At 31.1% G+C, this 20,079-nt stretch overlaps 1 protein-coding gene across 1 annotated transcript in view; it reads right to left on the bottom strand.

Moving 5' to 3' along the window:
• Nucleotides 1-20,079, bottom strand: part of LOC108907772 (S phase cyclin A-associated protein in the endoplasmic reticulum) — a 41,872-nt gene that overhangs the window by 10,481 nt on the left and 11,312 nt on the right. Inside the window, exons 8-9 of the mRNA XM_018711566.1 lie at nucleotides 19,043-19,563; nucleotides 16,302-16,431 (exon numbers count right to left, since the gene is read on the bottom strand). Coding sequence (XP_018567082.1) covers nucleotides 16,302-16,431; nucleotides 19,043-19,563 — 651 coding nt within the window. The remainder of the gene's footprint in view (nucleotides 1-16,301; nucleotides 16,432-19,042; nucleotides 19,564-20,079) is intronic.

Here is a 20,079-nt window from a genome sequence, read left to right as displayed (position 1 = left end):
ATGTAAATGTGACAATGATAAAAACGTATACATTTCATAATATCCTATACTGCAAACAATAATAACCTATCATTAGAACAATAGTTAAATGTATATGTTTCAAAAATATTACAACTTTTGTCCAAAATGTCTTATAATTGACTGAACGATAGTTTAATGCTAAAACAATAATTGTTAATAGAATAAAGAATAATAGTATTCCATTGAATCGTTAATGATTTTCAAAAGAAGCTTATAATTAAAACAATGAAATGTTAATTTTAATTTTCAATAACAAAGTTATGTTTGAACCGAACAAAGTTATGTCCGAGGAATACTGAGCATAGTGTGTCATTGGTTGAATAGGCATATAATTGAGAACAGGATAGCGTTTTTTCAGTGTATCTGCCATTAAACACCGACTACAATATACGTTACTCAAACAAAACAAGTAATATAGTCAAGATTTTTCCCAAGCAAAAGCCTTCCATCAATTTCATAAACACAAACATATGATCCCGGACGTAAAAAACGATTCGGAACGGGGATATCGATAATAAAACTTCGGATCCGGATACATTATTGAAATAGACCTCGGATTAAAAATGGATGCACGATTAGATGGAAAAACGGCGGAAAGCCAATCATGCGTAAAAGAAAGGGTGCACGTAGCCGGCGGCTGGAGAAACATATTTCAACGGAACGTATGTAAAAGAGCAGATTGAAATCGGAGAAATTGGCAAATGGACCGCCGGACATTCAATTTTCTTCGTTTGTCTTTTTACATGCCCGGGTGACCTTTTGTCATAAACTAGTGTGCAATCACATAAAGGGAGAGTCAAAAAATGTATTTAAAATTTGTAATAATGTCATAAATATAATGAATAGGGCTGTTTCGCTTTTTTTGTATTAAGAATTGATTAAAATATGTAACAGTATCTTTACAGAGAACGGTAAATTTTCAAAGTCAAAAAAACACTGTTAAGTCCAAAATATACCTACAGTCCAGACGGTATCTGTTTCAAGGAATCCATATTTGGGTTTTTGGCTTTAAAATATCACTAGAAATGAAAATTTTTCTATGCGCATAAAAAAAACGTGGGCTTAACTTTTGGCGGCACAATATGTTAAAAAAATTCGAAAATGTATTTTTCTTCCTATTTAATTATGTACCTTTTCAAGAGTTGATTTTAGGCGAAAATGGAAGAGGAAAAAATGTTTGTAATTAAATTTTTTACAAAACATGACTAGTTACAAATCGAATGAATCATGATTATTATTGTAAAAATCGAAAAATCGTTGGGGTTTTTAAATTGGGTATAGGACCTTCATACTTGGCTCAAGAAAAGTTCATGTTATGTAGAATCATCACAATAAATTTCATCAAAATCGGTTCGACAGATTTTGCATAATAATTTTGCAATCCAGATTTTGAAAAAAAATTTGCAAATTTTCAAAATTTTGCACAGCAAAAACCAAGGCTCTTAGATAATTGAAAATTGAATCGCATATAGAAGGGTTCTCAAGCTTTCAAACGCTTTCTGAAAAAATGTTTGTACTATAATTTTGTATTTTTGTAATATAACGAGTAAAAACAAGTTTTTCATTCACTAAAAACTTGTTTTCTATTCAATATTTTCCCTAAAATCAACGTTTTAAAAGACTTTTGTATAAGATTATTTAATTCTAGTCACAGTATAAGATAAAATACGTAGGAACTACAATATTCTAGTAAGATTTGAACTGGATGGAATTCTATTTTGAAGTACTTTTGATCATAACGACTATGATTGAAAAATTACGGACTAGTGTTTTCTGTGCAAATCAAAACATGGTCAGTTGATCACATGAACTAATGATTAAGGCTGTGAATATACTTAAATATTTCATAAAAGTTATTAGTTAACTATGTCTTAACCGTTTTTCGAGACCTACGATCAAAGGTCAGATGGATTACTAACATGTGTTTTAGACGTGAAAGAAATGGATGTGTCTGATTTCTTGCAACTGTTTTTGAATGCATCGCACAAGCCCGGTCGTAAGATTTAACATATTAAAATCTTATTAACGATCCCTTTTCAAACAATTTATAACATACTCTAGACTTTTCGAATGACAAAATAAGGAAACAGAAAGGTGAATATATTTTCTTTATGTTAAATTTTTGATATTATGATTTACAACTTTGAAAGCATAAAGATGTAGTGACTCTCTCATTTCCATTAGCTACATTTCTACACCAGTTTGTTTTTTTCCAAATGTGTAAATCTTGAATCAAGTGCAAGGTAGTGCAGGTGAAAGAGTTTGTTTTCTCTTAAGAATGTTTTAGAAAAAAATTAACACTAAAAATCCTATCTAATGCTATCCAATCCGCCAATTAAAAACATTTATATTTTTGCCTATTCAACGTTTAAGAGGAAAAGCACCCATTTATACAACACGGAAAAACATTGTTTTGAAAATTTATACAGTTTTTCCTAAAATCGTGACAGGTACAAATTGTCTGAAAATTCGACATTTACATTGTGATTATTTTTACAATTTTGCATTGTGTGAAAGTTTGATACAATTTGTTCCTGTCACGATTTTAGGAACAACTGTGTGAATTTTTATAACAGTGTATAATAATATAACATAAATATAACCACAATTAATATTCAATCAATATTTAAGAAAATAAATAATAAGCAAGGATTATTGTTACTTATTGTTGTTAAACTGAAATATTATAGTACCAACAGTTAAAGTTAGTTATAGTAAATAACTATAGATCAGTTAAGGTAAAAACTGTTGTATAACTGATAAAAAATTGCAAATCGTTCGTTATCAGCATAAGTGAAAAGCTACGACGAACAGAAAAAGAAAAAATGATGTCGTTTTGGAATACTTATATCTTATCCCATATTTAGTTAATCATAATAATAATACTTTCTTAATAATATTTTATTAAATTATAAATATTTTAATAATTTTTAATAATAAATATTTTACTCTCAAATTTTGCGTATCTATTTTCTTGTTAACTGCATGTACTTTGTCCCTGTATGCAGACCATTTTAATTAATAATTAATTTTATTACAATTACTTTTAAATTATTGTAGTGTCATTAATATACAGGGTGTCCTGTTCATGTTTCAAAAAAAAACTTGTGTGGAAGTTCCTCATGGGAAAATAATGGAAGTAGTTCATGTAACGTTTTTTTTCTAAGACCTGTTTTCGAGTAACAGTGTACACGAGTAAACATCAACTGTGCGTTAAGAATAATGTGCAAACGGTTTCTTTCTGAAAAACAGTGTCGCCGATACAGGTAATTGGAGGGGTACAATCGAAAAAAAAAATGTTAAAAGTCGAAATTTGTTACATGTTTAAACGATTTAGTTTACAAAAAAAGTATACTTGTCGAAATTCGTTAGCATGTACAATTTTCGAAAAAATGGAGTTGCAGAGGATCGACTGGGGGACAATTTCAGCATCTACTGTAATATTTCGAGTTTTGCTCATTTATTTAATTGCCCAGCTATTTTGTTCTGTCTGTCTCCGAGTCTGTTTCCTAATAATTTTCTATTCTTATCACTTTTTTAAGCATTCATGTCCATAAAAAATTCAGTCCATTCAACAATTATTGTTTAATTCAGTAGTGGTAGTGTAGTAGTTTACAAAATCTAAAATTTGTTATTGGTATATAATTAATTACCATAATTTGTTTATTTTGATTTACTTTAATAAATGCTACTTTACAACAAGCTTAAGCTTAAAATAAATTTAATTTTTTTAAGTTAATAAAATGTAATACAATTTAACTGTTTTATGTGATACGTAAGAAATTAAAATTATATTCTTAAATGCAATGACTATTGGTAGTTAAACGTCTTCAAATACAGGGTCGGAAAGTCCCCATGCTTCATCGGCCGTTACGTGAGAGCGATAAAGTAAGTCATAGAAATCCGTGCGATAGAGAAAGATGGCTATAATGAAGGCGTCTAATAGTCACCGCCCATTTCGCCCTTCCACAAATAAGAAGTGGATCTTATTTGTGGAAGGGCGAAATGGGCGGTGACTATTNACATTTAAATTATTGTAGTGTCATTAATATACAGGGTGTCCTGTTCATGTTTCAAAAAAAAACTTGTGTGGAAGTTCCTCATGGGAAAATAATGGAGGTAGTTCATGTAACGTTTTTTTTTTCTTAATGGCCCTGTTTTCGAGTCACAGTGTACACGAGTAAACATCAACTGTGCGTTAAGAATAATGTGCAAACGGTTTCTTTCTGAAAAGCAGTGTCGCCGATACAGGTAATTGGAGGGGTAGAATCGAAAAAAAAATGTTAAAGTCGAAATTTGTTACATGTTTAAACGGTTTAGTTTACAAAAAAAAGGTATACTTGTCGAAATTCGTTAGCATGTACCATTTTCGAAAAAATGGAGTTACAGAGAATCAACTGGAGGACAATTTCAGCATCTACTATAATATTTCGAGTTTTGCTCATTTATTTAATTGCCCAGCTATTTTGTTCTGTCTGCCTCCGAGTCTGTTTCCTAACATTTTTCTATTCTTATCACTTTTTTAAGCATTCATGCCCATAAAAAATTCAGTCCATTCAACAATTATTGTTTATTTCAGTAGTGGTAGTGACCTAGTATACAAAATCTAAAATTTGTTATTGGTAGATAATTAATTACCATAATTTGTTTATTTTGATTTACTTTAATAAATGCTACTTTACAACAAGCTTAAGCTTAAAATAAATTTTATTTTTTTTATTTCCTTAAGTTAATAAAATGTAATACAATTAACTGTTTTATGTGATACGTAAGAAATTAAAATTATATTCTTAAATGCAATGACTATTGGTAGTTAAATGTCTTCATATATATATATGGATTTTTTTCCCAGGTAGTGTAAGAAACCATCAATAATCTAGTAGTGATTTTAAGGCTTTCACAACCCGTGCTTCAAACATGGATAATCTGACGAAATGCAACAGGGAGTGGCGATAAAGGTAATATAAAAAAAATAACGAGAAATGATAATTCATAAGTACAGAAATAAACAAAAATTGAAAATAATCACAAGCTGTCATTTAGATTTAAAATTTTATTAATAACTTTTGATAGTGATTAATGAGGTTTTTGTGAAATAGAAAAACAATGTAAAAGTGCTAATTTAAACAATATACCTACAAAATATCTGTACAATGTCTGTGTGTACAATTTAAAAAATGAAAATTTCGGACAATATGTCTCCCTTAATGGATGAATCGCGGACCATCTAAAATACCGCAGTGTTCAATAGGTGCAGAAATTTTGTAATTTTATTTAACAATATTTATTTTCCATTGAAACAAAGATATATAACTTCAAGTTATTTTTTCTTATATTTTAAGTAGGACCCGTACAAGAAAGGAAACTGCAGTCAAGGTAAGACATTTATTTTTTTAAACCTGCCATTTCGTGAGGTAATGTCGGTAGGTTATAAAGTTTAAGTGAAACAACATTTCCCAACAATAAGTTGTACAAAAAGGTAATAATAATATGTTTGGATTACTTAATTACAATTAATTACATGATTTTATTTCCTAGATACATTGATTGACACCGTTTCAAAGTCATAACTGTAAACACGCCTTGTAAAATGCAGAGTAATGTAATGTAAGTATGTAACAAGATTATTTTTACAAGTATAATTTATTTATTTATTTCAATTCATATACACCGTGTCCCATTTTAATCGATCACCCCGAATAACATTGCAGGATGACCACCAATTGAAAAACTTCCAGAACAAAAGTTGTAAGGTTTCAAGGGTTTTAAGGGTTTAAAGGACCTCTAAATTTGACCCCAAAGCCCAAGAGATCAGAGTCGTAATTAAACCATAAATCATGACCATGGTAGTTTGTACGGAATTTGCCATAAAATGTAAATATTTCAGCCGGAAAGCTGATTTGACCTTCAGAGGGCCACTAGGGGTCAATCTGTCCCAAGACAAATATAAATCTATGAACGTAGAATTTTCTGCTCATTCCATTTCTGGATAAAACAAATGGAGTTTCCATTTTAAATTTGAAGTTGATCTCCAAATGATTTTTAAATTTGACCTCTAGGTCAAAACCAAGGTCATTAGCATACGGTCCCTTTAAAACCTTACAATATTTATTCTAGAAGTATTTCAATTGGTGGTCATCCTGCAAAGTTACACGAGGTGGTCGATTAAAATGGGCCACGGTGTAAGTATATCCCATTTAATGTTAGCGACTATTCAATTCTCAATACTTCAATGTGTCAAATGTAGAAACTACTTTGAGAATCACATATGCTTACGTGTCACGTAACATTTGAAGAAAAATGTAGATTATTTCTGCGGCATATATTACAATAAAAACGATGTTTATTTTAGTAAATTTTTTCATCTATAGTTTATTCATACAACATAGCATTTTCCTTCACATTCATATAATAATTATAGTCTATTCTTAAAACTTGTTCAATTATTGTGAACTATTTTTGAAAATATTTGTACAAAGGTTAATGGAATCATTCTGGACAAAGTATAGGTTAATTTGTTGCTCTCACCTAATTTAAAATTTAATTTTATTTAAATGCTTTCAAAACAAAAACAAAAATGTAGGTATTTATTTGTATATAAATAAATATGTCACAAAAAATAATTAAATAAATTCTCTTCCGTCAAAAAAAATAAGGCATCATTGTATGATCCCATCAAATCATAAAACTTTCAACCAAAATCTTTCGACGTAAGTACTTTCCCGAAATACGAGTATATCGCAAAATCTTATTCATAACCTTATTTTAGCCTAAAATAACCCTTTTGGGTCACTTTGACCCAGAACATAAAGATATATCAGAATATAAAATTTTCCGCTCTATTTCAGATGTCAGAAATATATTATCTAACATATCTAATAATTCAAGTTGACCTTCAAACGACATTTACCGTTGACCTGTGTCAAGGTTAAGGTCACCATCGAATGCCCCCCTCAAAACCCTACAACTTTTGTCTAAAAAGGTTTTCTTGAAAGGGCATCATTAAGAAGATATTGCAATGCGTTATTTAAAATGAGACACCGTGTATACACAAAAAGAAGTAACTGATGCAACACTTGACTAACCAGGTATTAGTACAAGAAGAATTAGTTGCTACACTTGTTATTGCTATTATTGATGTGTGTTTGTACATCTCTTACAAACAAGAGATGGAGTGCGAATATTAATATTTTCACAATGGCTTCTTGAGTAACACGAACAAAATCTCAATTACCTTCGATCCGTTTCGACAAGGCTACTTGTATTAGTAACTATCACAATGAGCATCTATGGTCAATACAAAATCTTGACGCATTTAGGAAACATAACCTTCAACATAGATTCTCTATTAACATGTGAGATGTCATTTTCAACGGTCGTCCACTACTAACATAAATTATCCGGCATCATTTAAATGCCGCCTCATACCTATAGTTATTGAACAACGTGCAACATATGCAGTGGTGGCACATGCTGCAGGACATGTAGTAGAAAGTAGAATAATTAGGCCACCATTTTAATAGAAAGTAAAGGTAGGTGGGACCCAGTTGAGTGGCCTATTAGAGCGTCAGATCTTAGTCTACTTGATTATTACTTCTAGGGTTATATACAACAAATCGTTTATTCGGAAGAAATAAACTATGGAGAACAGTTACCAAATAGAATTATGAATGCTGCACAACAAATTCAAATTAATTAATTGCTGCAGTTACTAATCTAATTCACTGATCAGAGTTGACAGGCATGCAATGCATCTGGCGGTGAACTCGTTGAACATATTTATTTACAAAATTATGTGTTTTCTTTTTGTAGAACTATTACGTTGATTAAATGATTTTGTTTATATGATATACTCTTGCTATATATAAAATTTCTGTTTACAAGGTTTCGCTTCCTGATATAAATCACCCTGTATTTTCAAGTGTCGATATTGAACCACCCTATACAAAAATTCACGGTTTTAGCCATCGACTTTTTCTATGTATTCAGAAAATAGCAGAGACTTTGCAAGTGTCGAAAATTGTCCACATTATGAAAGGTTTCACAGAGGGGTCAAACTTTCATTGGAACTGATAATAATTTATTATTCATGATTTGTTAAAAATTTCCCTAAGAGTGCAATTAAATTGTCAACTCTGTAATTGATGATAAAATATCTAAGATCAATCGTTCAAATAAGCAGTGTATTAACCGGTTCATATTATTTATTTAAATTTCTACAAAAAGGCAAATTTAATTCGAGCAGAGGAACATCGTTGCGAGTCATACCCTGCAAAATATGAGGAGCACTTAGAGAATGACAGGACAAAGTACAAAACCGCACACAAATTACAAGACATTAGAGACAAATGAAACACATGTATGATCGATAGGTAGATGGATAGACGGGTTGGGCAGGTACAAAGATGATGAGGGTGACGACGATGTGAGGACAGGACCGGCTTCATATCGCGAATTTTAACTGAAACGGTCAGTTATGAAAGCAGAAATAAACATAAAACGAAGTCAGTAATTGAATTTAAATTTGAATTATTTATACTAACCTTCTATAAAGAACATTTAAGTAGATATTTTTATAAAGGAAGCTAAATGTTTAAATGTACAAATAAAAAATGGATCTAGTTTTTATACTTCTTGTAATCTATTTATTTTCTTTTTAGGGGATAAGCCATATCTAGCCCTAACCACATCCGTTTTTCAAATCTTGGTACAAAAGTAATAATTCTATTACTACAAATATTTAATCATAAACGCATTTATCCTTCTTACTTCTTGAATTAAAAGAGCAACTATTGAGACTCGTTATTCTTTGGTAACGTAAAATTGTGAAACATTTAGTGCAAATTGAGATAGACCACTGGTCTCTGATTTTGTTTGTTTTAGACAACTGTGCATTCAAAGTTTTAGTCCCGACGCATTTTCCTAAGCACGAGCTGTTATATTAGATACGTAGAGCAAGATTTGGGACATAAATATTATTTCAACACGGATATATAACTGCCCGCCCCCTAGTAATTTTTATAACAAATAAAAATTAATTCAAAATTTAGTTTACTAATGTCATTTAGATAATAAAATGGATTAATATTATGAAACACATTAAAAAGGAAATGTTAAAGTAATGTGCAGTCAAATTAACTCGACTTGCAAAATTCATTTGAAAAAACCCTGAATGCGTAGATTGCCTCTAAATCTGTAAAGTGTTTACAGCGGTGGTCATGGTTACCGCCGCACAGCAGTGAAAGACGGAGTGGTAGTAGCGAATATTTACTATGCAGTTTGGACTGTGGTTAGTTCGCCTGCAACTAAATAATAGCTATTCATCGCGTTCTGTTCTTATTAAACGTAATTCGTTTACGTGTGGCGTAAAATTTCCTTTCCCACGTATTGTTTCTTGTGTTTTTTAAAAAATTGTTAAAGTTTAAATTAGATTATAAAGACAGACTAACAGCACTTGCAATGTTATCTATTGAAAAATCAATGGCGCGAGAAATACCAAACTTTAATGAAAAAATAATTGAAAAGTTTATTTCGGACAAAAGCAAAAGAATGGACTTTCATTATAAAAATAATGTTCACATTTTTCCTATATTCCAATAGTACTTAAAATAAAACTACCCAATTATTATTTTGTTTTCAATACTGTGTACCTAAATATTTCCGCTCTCCCTGGTATGGAAGTCAGGAGCCGCCATTGTATTGTATAATTGTCATTTTATTTCCAGTTTAAACATTTATTATAAATGAGTACATTCTGAGAACTTTTTGGACCTAAGTTTATTATAAATGGTGGTTTGCTGTTAACGTTACTTTAAAAGTTGGTAACCAATATATTGGCCAAAGTATTAAAATATGAGGTACAAATAAGATGTCAAAAATATAGCAAATTGCCACAATTTCTTAAACAATTTATTGGAACAAATGTAAAATTCGTTTAGATATTGTATTGACAAACTGGACATATATTATTCTTTCAAGTTTATTATACAACTTTCCTAAGATTGATTTGCAAAAAATACCGAAACATTACGTTAACTATAAATCGCCGGATTCGGCCCTGTGCGCGTATATTACGAAATTCAGGGCGTGCTTCTCGTTTTATGGGCAAGTCAGTCGGCAGCACCATTCACCGTGCCTAAAAGCTCGGCGCTAATGCATTCCTCCCTCGCGCCCCGCCGACGGTGCCGTCGGCTCCCGCTGGCTGGCGCAATATTCTCGATCCCATGAAGATGACGGAGAGAACCATGCTGAACGCGTTTCATGTCTCGCCTCGCGGTCTTTACCGGATGGGATTAAAAAGAACATAGAAAGATAAAAAATATTTATGTGACAAATATGATTAAGATCTTGTGAATTATTAGGTCTGTTTTTGCGGTAGTGACTGTCAGGAACGTGCACAATTTGAATTTAGCGTTCTTGCAGTCTATCTCAAACTCTACATACCTAGTTCGATGTTCTTGCAGAATTTCAAATCGATTCCTATTTGTTAACTATTAGAACAATTCGCTGACTATCCGCAACCCACTTGTTTAGCCGAAAAAGTTTGTCTGTGGGGAACTTGACGATTTGGATATCTCTCATTATACGCTCTTGTTGCCGCAGCACAGTTTTTGCGACATTCAAAATACACTTGTAGCATGTCCACATATTCATCATTAGTAAAATTTGGCATAATTCTTGTTAATTTACACCCAAAAAGTATTTAGCTGATAACAGTGACAACTTACAGAAGAGTTAATTGTGACAACTGGCATGACAGCAGCACACTTAGTTTTTCTTTGATTGATTGCAATCATATACGGTGTGAGGTGAATGGTAATACATTTTATTTTTTTATTAATAAACGAAAAGTTTTAAAGGAAAATTGCTAGAGAGGTAAAAGTTTCTAAAAGAACCAGTTTATCTAATGCGTATTTTTGGATATCGAGTTTTTACGAAATATAAAAGTTATGGCAAAAAATGGCTTGAGGGGTGGTTATTTCAACCCCTTTCGAGGGGTTAAAATTTTCGAAAAATAGTTGAAAACTCGCATCTGTATTAGTAAACAACCTGTAAAAAATTTGTTATTTGTACCTCGTTCGGTTTTCAAATTACAGCCAATTTTCATAATTTTTTTGGAAACTTTGATGGCCCATATCTCTTCAGGGGTGAACATTTTACTAAGGCGATTTTTTGCAGATCGTGTTCTTTTGAAATGTAGATTCACTGGTATCATTTATGCTACTTCATTCAAAAACACCCTGTATACTTTTTCATAAATAGGTTTTAAGAAAGTACGTATCCACCGGCGTTCGCGAACAGTTCGCGATCACCCAATAAATTCTTGCAAAATGTTACGTTAAATTTACGAAAACTTCGTGTAACATTTTGTTTACGTCGAGCTTACTAAAATTTTCATGGGTTGTAGAACGGTTCATATCCACACAGTTACATACCCTATTCGCGATCAGCTCTCGTACACCTCGTAAACAGGTCAAAAATTTTTGCCGAAGTGTGTGCGAAATGTTTGCGATGGATACATACCTTTAGATGCAAAGTAGATTAGTTACTCCTCTGTGTAACATAAAATTGAAAACTACTTCACTACTACAGATAATGCAGCAGTAACTAAATATATTCAAAGCGAATTCACAAGCAGAAGACAAAGATTATACATATGTAAACAAACACCGTATCTTTCAAAGTAAACGGGGGAAATCTGCAAATTGTTATCGGCAACTATCGTTCTATCACTGTACCGATTTGTTAATTGTAATTGCAAAGTTATGACGTCACAAAAAATTACAGACGCAGGAATTAATTTAAAGTATTACATTTATTTACAAATTAGTCAACATATTGTATTAAAATAAAACTTCTCGCGAAATTTGAAATTTTCGATGAAGTGTCAACCCCGTCTAGAGAGTTAAAGTTAAGTATATTAAATTTATATTAAAAATTGTCTTCCCAAAACAAAATCGACCTATAATACATTTAAAAATATATACAGTAAAATTAAAGTCCCTTTTATTTCATCACCATAACCACAATAATGGTTTTAATACTACTGCTGCCATCTATTAAATAGAATGAAAATTAGTCGCGTTACATAGTACAGATTTATGTATGATTTACTCGCATACTGTTAGGATAAGTCCACAACACATGGGATTAACATTAACGGAACGGGAAGGCAATCTTTGATTGGTCCGTTTCATTTTCCGAGCCATGCAAATGGGCCTTAAGAAATGGTTAATATATTTTCTAATACATTCTGCTAATTAGAGATCAATGTCTTAGGTAAGTTACATTTTTTAATATAAATCAAGCAGATGATCTGAATTGTTAAAGTTCTCCAAATAAAATATAATTACATCAATTAGTTTATAAAAATTGTGATTTAAAAATAATAATAATAAGTCGGGATAAGTAATTTTCATATTTACGAAATAAGTGCGAATAAATGCGAAATTACGGAAAAAAAGCGAATAAAAGCGAAATATGGAAATAAACGCGAAGTGATGCGCTTCTGGCAAAATCTGAGAACTTGAATAAATTAATCCTTCCCATAAAATCTAATGCAACAAACGACACCTAGCAACACATTGGTACACTGTTTTGTCCCTCTATAGCTATTGCCACACAGTCGCTCAGGAAAGATTTCTTAGTCATAAGTTTTTCCAAAATTCTATTTTTTAAAAATATCCCTCGAAATGAACTTAATGATGGATATAATCACAATCATGGACAACTCTTAGATGCAGCAGATAAAAATAGACACTCGATATTCTTCAGGTTTTATGGGCGACTAAATATATTCATCTAAATTTTGCAAGAGCGGCAATTCAAACTTTATCGATTCCTGTAAGAGGTGTTGATGCGGAGCGATTTTTCAACACCTACAACATTGTCATTACGGACAGAAGAACCGGGTGTTTGGAAGAAAATGTAGAAACGACAGCAATGTTGACTTTCAACTAACAGTATGTACATATGTTATACTTAAGTTAAATTTAAAATATTTTTTATAAGTGAGAATTTTTTTTATTTTACAACTTTATTATTCTGTTGTTGACTTTAAGATTTTTTGGTTTTAGCGAAATTTTGAATTTTGGATTTTTGTTTTTGAGAAATTTGATTGTTTTTTTGTGTAAATTATGTAATCCCTAATAATAAGAAATTAGGTTTCAAATAGAAAACTGCAAAGTTATGATCTTATCTAGCTTAATCAATAGCAGTTATAAATCTTTTAAAGTTTCAAAATTTTAAGGGTGCAACAATAAGTACAGGTACACCAAATTTGAAAAAATTACTTTACTAATAAAAGGATAGCAAAATATTAATTAAAATAAAACAATAAATTTGGATAGTGATGTTAAACTTTCAAGAAATTAAAATCTTTCGAAATATTCACAAATATTAAATTTTTTATTAATGACCAAAAATTATTTAAATTATCTCTATTTAAATTTATCTTTAACATTTTGTGGACTACAGTAAATTTTAATGTGATGTACTAAACAAATAATGCTGTGCAGACATATACATATAGGTTTACAAAATATAGATTTAGATATTTTTTCATTTTGGAGGATATTTAAATGTGACTAAATTTAAATAATCGTAAATTGACCTTTGTGTTTAGGCTTTCTAAAATATTTTTCCAAAACGGTCAAAACTGTTAAAATATTTGTAATTTTTTATACACGGTGTTCAGTATTTTCAAAAATATTGTTAGTCGCCAAGAATAAAGTACCGTTATTTTTGACAATATCGAAAAATATTCGTGATGATTTATGTGATGTCATTTAGGATCCACAGGGAGTTAAAATTAAAAAAAAAATTAACAATGCGGGCAGCTAATTTGTATGTACCACTTTATTTGATATTTGCAAAATTTATGCAATAATAAATTCCTTTAATTTTATTTTATATTAAGTCAATTTATCCCGAAATAGCTCTGGCTAATTGGTACTACCAAAGCCATCAATCCACATTCACACACAAATCAATTTATTGCTAATAATATGAAAATTTACATAAACAAGGAATAATGTAATTTAAATTTACAAAAATAAATTTTACTCAAATTTACTGCCTCCAATTTCTGCACAAATTTCAGCTCTTCTAATAAATTCTCTATAGACATTTCGTATTTCGTATAGAGGAAGCAATTGTTTCTCTTATTCTGTTTTTTAAAGTGTCCACATTATTACCAAGCAGTTCAGCATAAACTTTTTGTTTTAGATTGCCCCACAAATAAAAGTCCATTATTGTCAGATCAGGACTTCTAGGAGGTCATGTAACAGGACCTAATCGTCTTATCCATTGATCTTTAAAATGTTGGTCCAACCATTCTCTAACCATAATTGTAGAATGAGATGGATCTTGTTGACTCTCTCTCGGTGTGCTAATGTCATATCATTTAAGTAGTTTAAAAAAAACGTACTTAGTAACTGCAAATAAGAATGCTGTTTCATGTTTCCCTATATAAAAACAGGGTCCAACTATTCCAAAATAAGAAACGGCACACCAAACGTTAACTTTTTTTGAATACTGTCATCTACAATTAATCCGAAAATTAGGATTTTCCGAAGCCCAGTATCTACAATTTTGAGAGCTATTCCGTTCGTGGGAAAAGTCGCCTCATCCGAAAAAGTAATAGTGGGAAAAATTTTTGCTTCCGAGATGGTGTTCAGCCACCCATAAACAAAATTCCAACCTTTCTTCTAGTGTATGGACAAACTTTGGTTTATAAGGATGTATTTTATTTTATTTTTTAATAAGCTTTGTAAACGAGACTTACTAACGTTTCCAATTTCTGAAGCTCTTTTTCGTAAAGGTGTCTTTGGGGCATTTCTTATTGAATGCATCACTAATTCTACATTTTCTTCTTCGTTAACCGCTGTTACCCTTTTCTTTTTTAATCCATTTTATAGTCTTATCTGTGACTATTATGTCAGGCCATTTCTCATTAAATCGTCTTTGAACTGCCGCGAATGATATTTCTTCACTCAAACCATAGCACTGAACAATAAATACTTTTTGTTCGAGTGCGAGCATTGTAATCTCAAATAAATATTACCTAATTAATCACAAAGTGACATTGACAGGAGATAGTAAACATTATTTATTTGTTTGTTATAGCCACAGTATCCGTCATTTTAAACTCCTCTATTTCTCTATTATAGCACGCAAAATTAGGTGCCCGCCTTGTTTAAAAAAAAAAATCAGCAGAAATTAGTGAAACCTCAAATTTTTAATTCCCTGTGGATCCTAAATGACATTCCTGATAATATTTTTCGATATTGTCAAAAAATAATGGTACTTTACACTCTTGGCGACTAACAATATTTTTCTAAATACTGAACACCCTGTATAAAAAATGACAAATATTTTAACAGTTTTGACCATTTTGGAAGAAGCAGGAGTTTTTACAAAGAGTAACTTTTTGTCGTAAACCCGCAAATAAAAAACTTTTCCCTCTTCCGGACATTACACCGGGACACGCTGTATATCTGTACAAACTGTATTACGTTAAATTTATTTAACACGTTCAATGGCGATGCATTTCACCCTCATGCCATTTAGAGACCTACATGCCAAAGTATTTATTTATGTAAAATCTTGAAGCTAGTGTTCTGTAATTATTTAAAATTAACTGCAAATTTAATTTTTGCTGCTTAAATAGCACCATTTGCAGTACTACGGTCTATTGATAACACCCTGGTGCTACTGGGTGCTTAGAAGTGTCCTATTATTTTGTCGGGACAAGTCGGGACAAGTTGTCTCGAGTTCCTTAAAGTGCATGAGGCTCTCACACATAAGTCAGGTTGTCCATTGACATCGGACGTGTTAAAAGAATATACCTATTTGAAATTACACTTTAGGGCAGTAAAAACATGGGCTCTTGCTTTTACTCTGCACTGCAAACTACAAGTGTTAAAGAAAACAAGCAGCTGCTTGCCAATTTTTGATCAGGGAATATGGGCAAGAATATCCACAAATTTTTTAAACATTCTTAGTATTCATTTGGAAATATCGGTGGTTCACATCTCTAAGTTTGTCTCTAAGTTTGGGGTTATGTAACCACATTCATTTTCAAAATGGCACAAACATACATATGTTTTCATGTACCTGGTAAAGCAGTGAAATGTCTTTTCAAAAAGAAAGGAAGATTAAAGCCTACTCAAAATAATAAAACTTATTTTTCATGTTATATAGGCTCAAAAGTAATGCAAATTATAACACAATAAAGGTAAACATATTTTATGCTGATATAATACAATTTCAGTACTTACTTGTAGTCTTGTGTTCAACAGATCAATAACTGGAGCTAATCTGTTTGACAAAATAACATATTCACAATTGTTTTTTCCATCTGGTCCTTTGCAAGCTATTTGCCATAAATTGCAGCAAATTATTAGTGTCCTAAAAAAAGAATCCAGTGTATATTTGCCATATACAAACTAATGCATCTGTGTAATCTACAGTTTTCAGTCTATTAATAGTAGGGTTGGAACTGTTCTTTATGACTTTTATACGACTTTGTCAAAAAAGAGAAATTTTCTACAAAAAAATTGAGATGCTAATTCTAAATAATATTTATTCAAAGAATCAAAGATGGGTACTCAACATTTCGCTTGCGTAAAAATGTAAAAAGTCATTTATAAAATGAAGTAATACTATAAATTTACAAATGACTATAAATAGGTAATAGAAAAAAACCTTAATTTGTTTTTATTACAAACAAATTAAATCGCTTTTCCATTTAAACAAACAAAAAAAAAATTTCTAATTTCCCCATATTGCGATGCATCAAACAATACTATAAATTCATCATAAAGCAATGTTGTTTTAAATAATTAAAAAAAAACTTCACAACTAATTGTAGTTAGTTGATACTGTCATTTTTTCTTGGTATCAAGTGCATACTTAAAAAACTCACTGCAAAAATCTGTAGAATTTACTTTTACTCGTAACTAGGGAATTTGATTTCGGCCCTTATTTCTATAATCCCGGGATTTCGGGATTATTTCAGTATTGAGGGTTACAAATAAAAAATATGAAAATCTTACAGAAATTAGCTCTTTAATCGACAAATCAAAATTTAAACAAAAATTAACAAATCAAAATTTAGACAAAAATCAATGTAATCAAAACTTAGACAAAAAGCAACATATTTTACGGTATACACTTAGCTAATCTAATCACTCTAACTAATCAGACTTGGAGTCAGACTAACCAGACTTAAAATCACTCAGTCTTTATGTTAAAGTTATTCTTTTTCAAGAATCAATGGAATCTCTAAACTTACATGAATTGAAAAAACCTTTATGTAACAAACAATGCAAATAAACTTTGAAAATTAACAAAAATCTCTCTTAACATCGACTAAATAGACGACTTTCATGTAACAACCTAGTAAGTAGGTAGTAAAGTAAGTTTCTTAGGAAAAAGTATTTAATAATATTAAAAACGCATTGTAAAATGCACTGAGCAATGCTCTCGATTGCAGCAGAAAATCGATTGGTGACTGCAAAAATTCAAAAATATAAGAATGAAGTACATCACCAAGGAATACAATGAAAATTGCTTGCCTATCATTTTAGTTCAAAATACAACAAGTTTTATTCCACGCAAACAACGCAAATCCGCTGGTTTAATTTGTGCTGCTTACTTGGATTAAAACTTCTTGTATTTTATATTAAAATGATAGGCAAGCATTTCGCTTTATACATTTTACAACTTTTTTAAAATCAATCATGCATTAAAAAAATAACAATTCCTATGTCAAGCAAATACAATTCATTAAGTTTTCTACCTAAATTAAGTGTTCGAATTGCCACCCACCGACTTCTTGACAATACGCAAGTCTGTGTAGAAATTCTTCTTGCACATTATGAATTATTTCTGGGATAACTCTGTGTACTTCATCTATAATACAATTTTGGAGTTCTTCGAAATTAGGTGGTATATTAACGTACACTTTGAACTTTAAGTTTAAAATATGTATTTTTTAAATTAAAAATCGACCTGTTCGAGGATTTTTCCCAAAAAAAATTTGTTTCGTTTTTACTGAATTTATTCCATACTTTAGGCGTGTATGGTATACTGCAACACATTACTGTACCAATTTATGAATTGTGTCACAGTCATTGCCTGTTTGTTATCGTCAAAACACTTTAACACATTAGAAGTCTGGAAACCAATGAATTTATCCTCAATTATTTGCTTCAGGTTACTTCTTAGACCACTCTTAATTGTGTCATGAAATAAATTTAGAGCATTGTGAAAAAATACTAGATATAATGGCTAGTCTTCAAGTTCCTCAGTATTGTCTGGGAAAAACTTTCGCAATACTACTATGATAACAAAATAGCTAACGTATTGCTGCGGCGAAATGAATATAAAAGTCTTTCAGCGAGATAAAAAAACAACCATTTGACTATTTAGTTGACACATTTAATTAAATTTTTGTATTCAAGGTTGACGTTGACCGAGACTAACATAAACTGTTTAATTTTTTTTTACTACTACATCTTGGTTCACATTCTTTATCATGATCACTGTTATTGATATTTTGACCCATAATCTTCAATAAATGAAAATGGACTAACTCACAACTGAAATCATCGCACACTCAGCCTCAGCCCCCACAGAGACCTCTACCAGCAAGGCTGACAATAAAGGGAAAATCTTTAATTGGAAAGAAAGAATGATAGTTTGCTATTTCTTTATTTATCCCGTTTACTTGCATTCTCGAAAGATGGCAGAAGTGATATCGCCAATAGTGCAATAATCCTCTGAAATTGGGACATCTGGCGCCTAATCAGAGTTAAGCAAAACTTTAAAAAAATTACCACAAATCAGGATGTCCTATGAAAATCATAACAGTTGGCAACCCTAACTAACAGCTGTCATCGAATACATACAGTTTTGAAAAAATAATGAAAATACCAGAGTAAAACTAATAAACATGAACTCCATAGAAAATAGAAAAAAGAAAGAAGGTAATTCATAAAAATATATTCAAACTTACTTGACAGAAATTGATGTATTTCCATCTTGACCTAGTGCCAGAAGTTTTCCTAGAACAGCAAAGCCGCCAACACTTTGAAACACCAACAAGTCATTTCCGTTGCCTTTACTCAGCAACCTCGTAAGCTCATTCAGAATTCTATCCAACTGACTAGAACTAGAAGGCGACAAACCTTGGCTGGCCTGGTTTGTAATCGACCCAATAGTATTGATGCTCCTATTGAGGCTTCTCTTGTTAGTGCCGTCGAGAACATTGGGTTTATAACCCGTCTCGTACTCAGCACCTTTGACTGCCATGCGCTGCCTGATTTTCTTGCACCGTTTACGGTGGGAACGACCTCTTTCTTTAGCTGCTGCTTCCTTGGGATCTTCTTTGCCCGCAGGGGCTTCCACTATCTGTTTCAGATTGTACTGTTCAACGTCGTTTGATGTGAGATTGTTGAAATCGGGGTTAGCCTGTTTGACGGCATCCTGGTGCATTCGGCCACGCAAGTGACTCATGAGATATACTTCAGATTTAATCTGCAACAAAATAAAACTATGTAATATATAAATATTTGATATGCACAGTAATTCAGGATTATCTAAACTCAAAATTTACGATTGAAAGAAGTCATTTCTTTGTTTCCAGTAAATATACAATTTTTTTTCACCTACCTTCTCAGTCATCATACGAGAAAAATGAAAGTTGTACAAATAAATATCGCTAACCTTAACTAATTTCATTTTGATCAATTAGTAAATTAGTAAATTCCGGTAAATTCACATTTTTTTCTACAAATACAAGGAGGAAGTTTCATTCAACTTTAAAGAAAACGGAAACATTTATTTCTTAAAATACATACCATTTTTTTAAATATTTTTGGTGAATGAATTAGTTAATTTAAATTTTTTCTTATATTAATTGGTATTTTTTTATGTATAATGCCAACAAGCGAAAACTTTTAAAAATTAGTCAATGTCTGTTGACATATTAACGACTTCTAAGTTCTCTCCTAGAGGTCACTATGGCATCTTTGATGATTGAAGGAAATGGGA

The sequence above is a fragment of the Anoplophora glabripennis genome, unplaced genomic scaffold (assembly GCF_000390285.2).
Source record: "Anoplophora glabripennis isolate ALB-LARVAE unplaced genomic scaffold, Agla_2.0 scaffold329, whole genome shotgun sequence".
NCBI classification, from domain to species: Eukaryota; Metazoa; Arthropoda; class Insecta; order Coleoptera; family Cerambycidae; genus Anoplophora; species Anoplophora glabripennis.
Note: the sequence above shows the minus strand (reverse complement) of the source record. Positions and strands in the feature narration are given on the sequence as shown.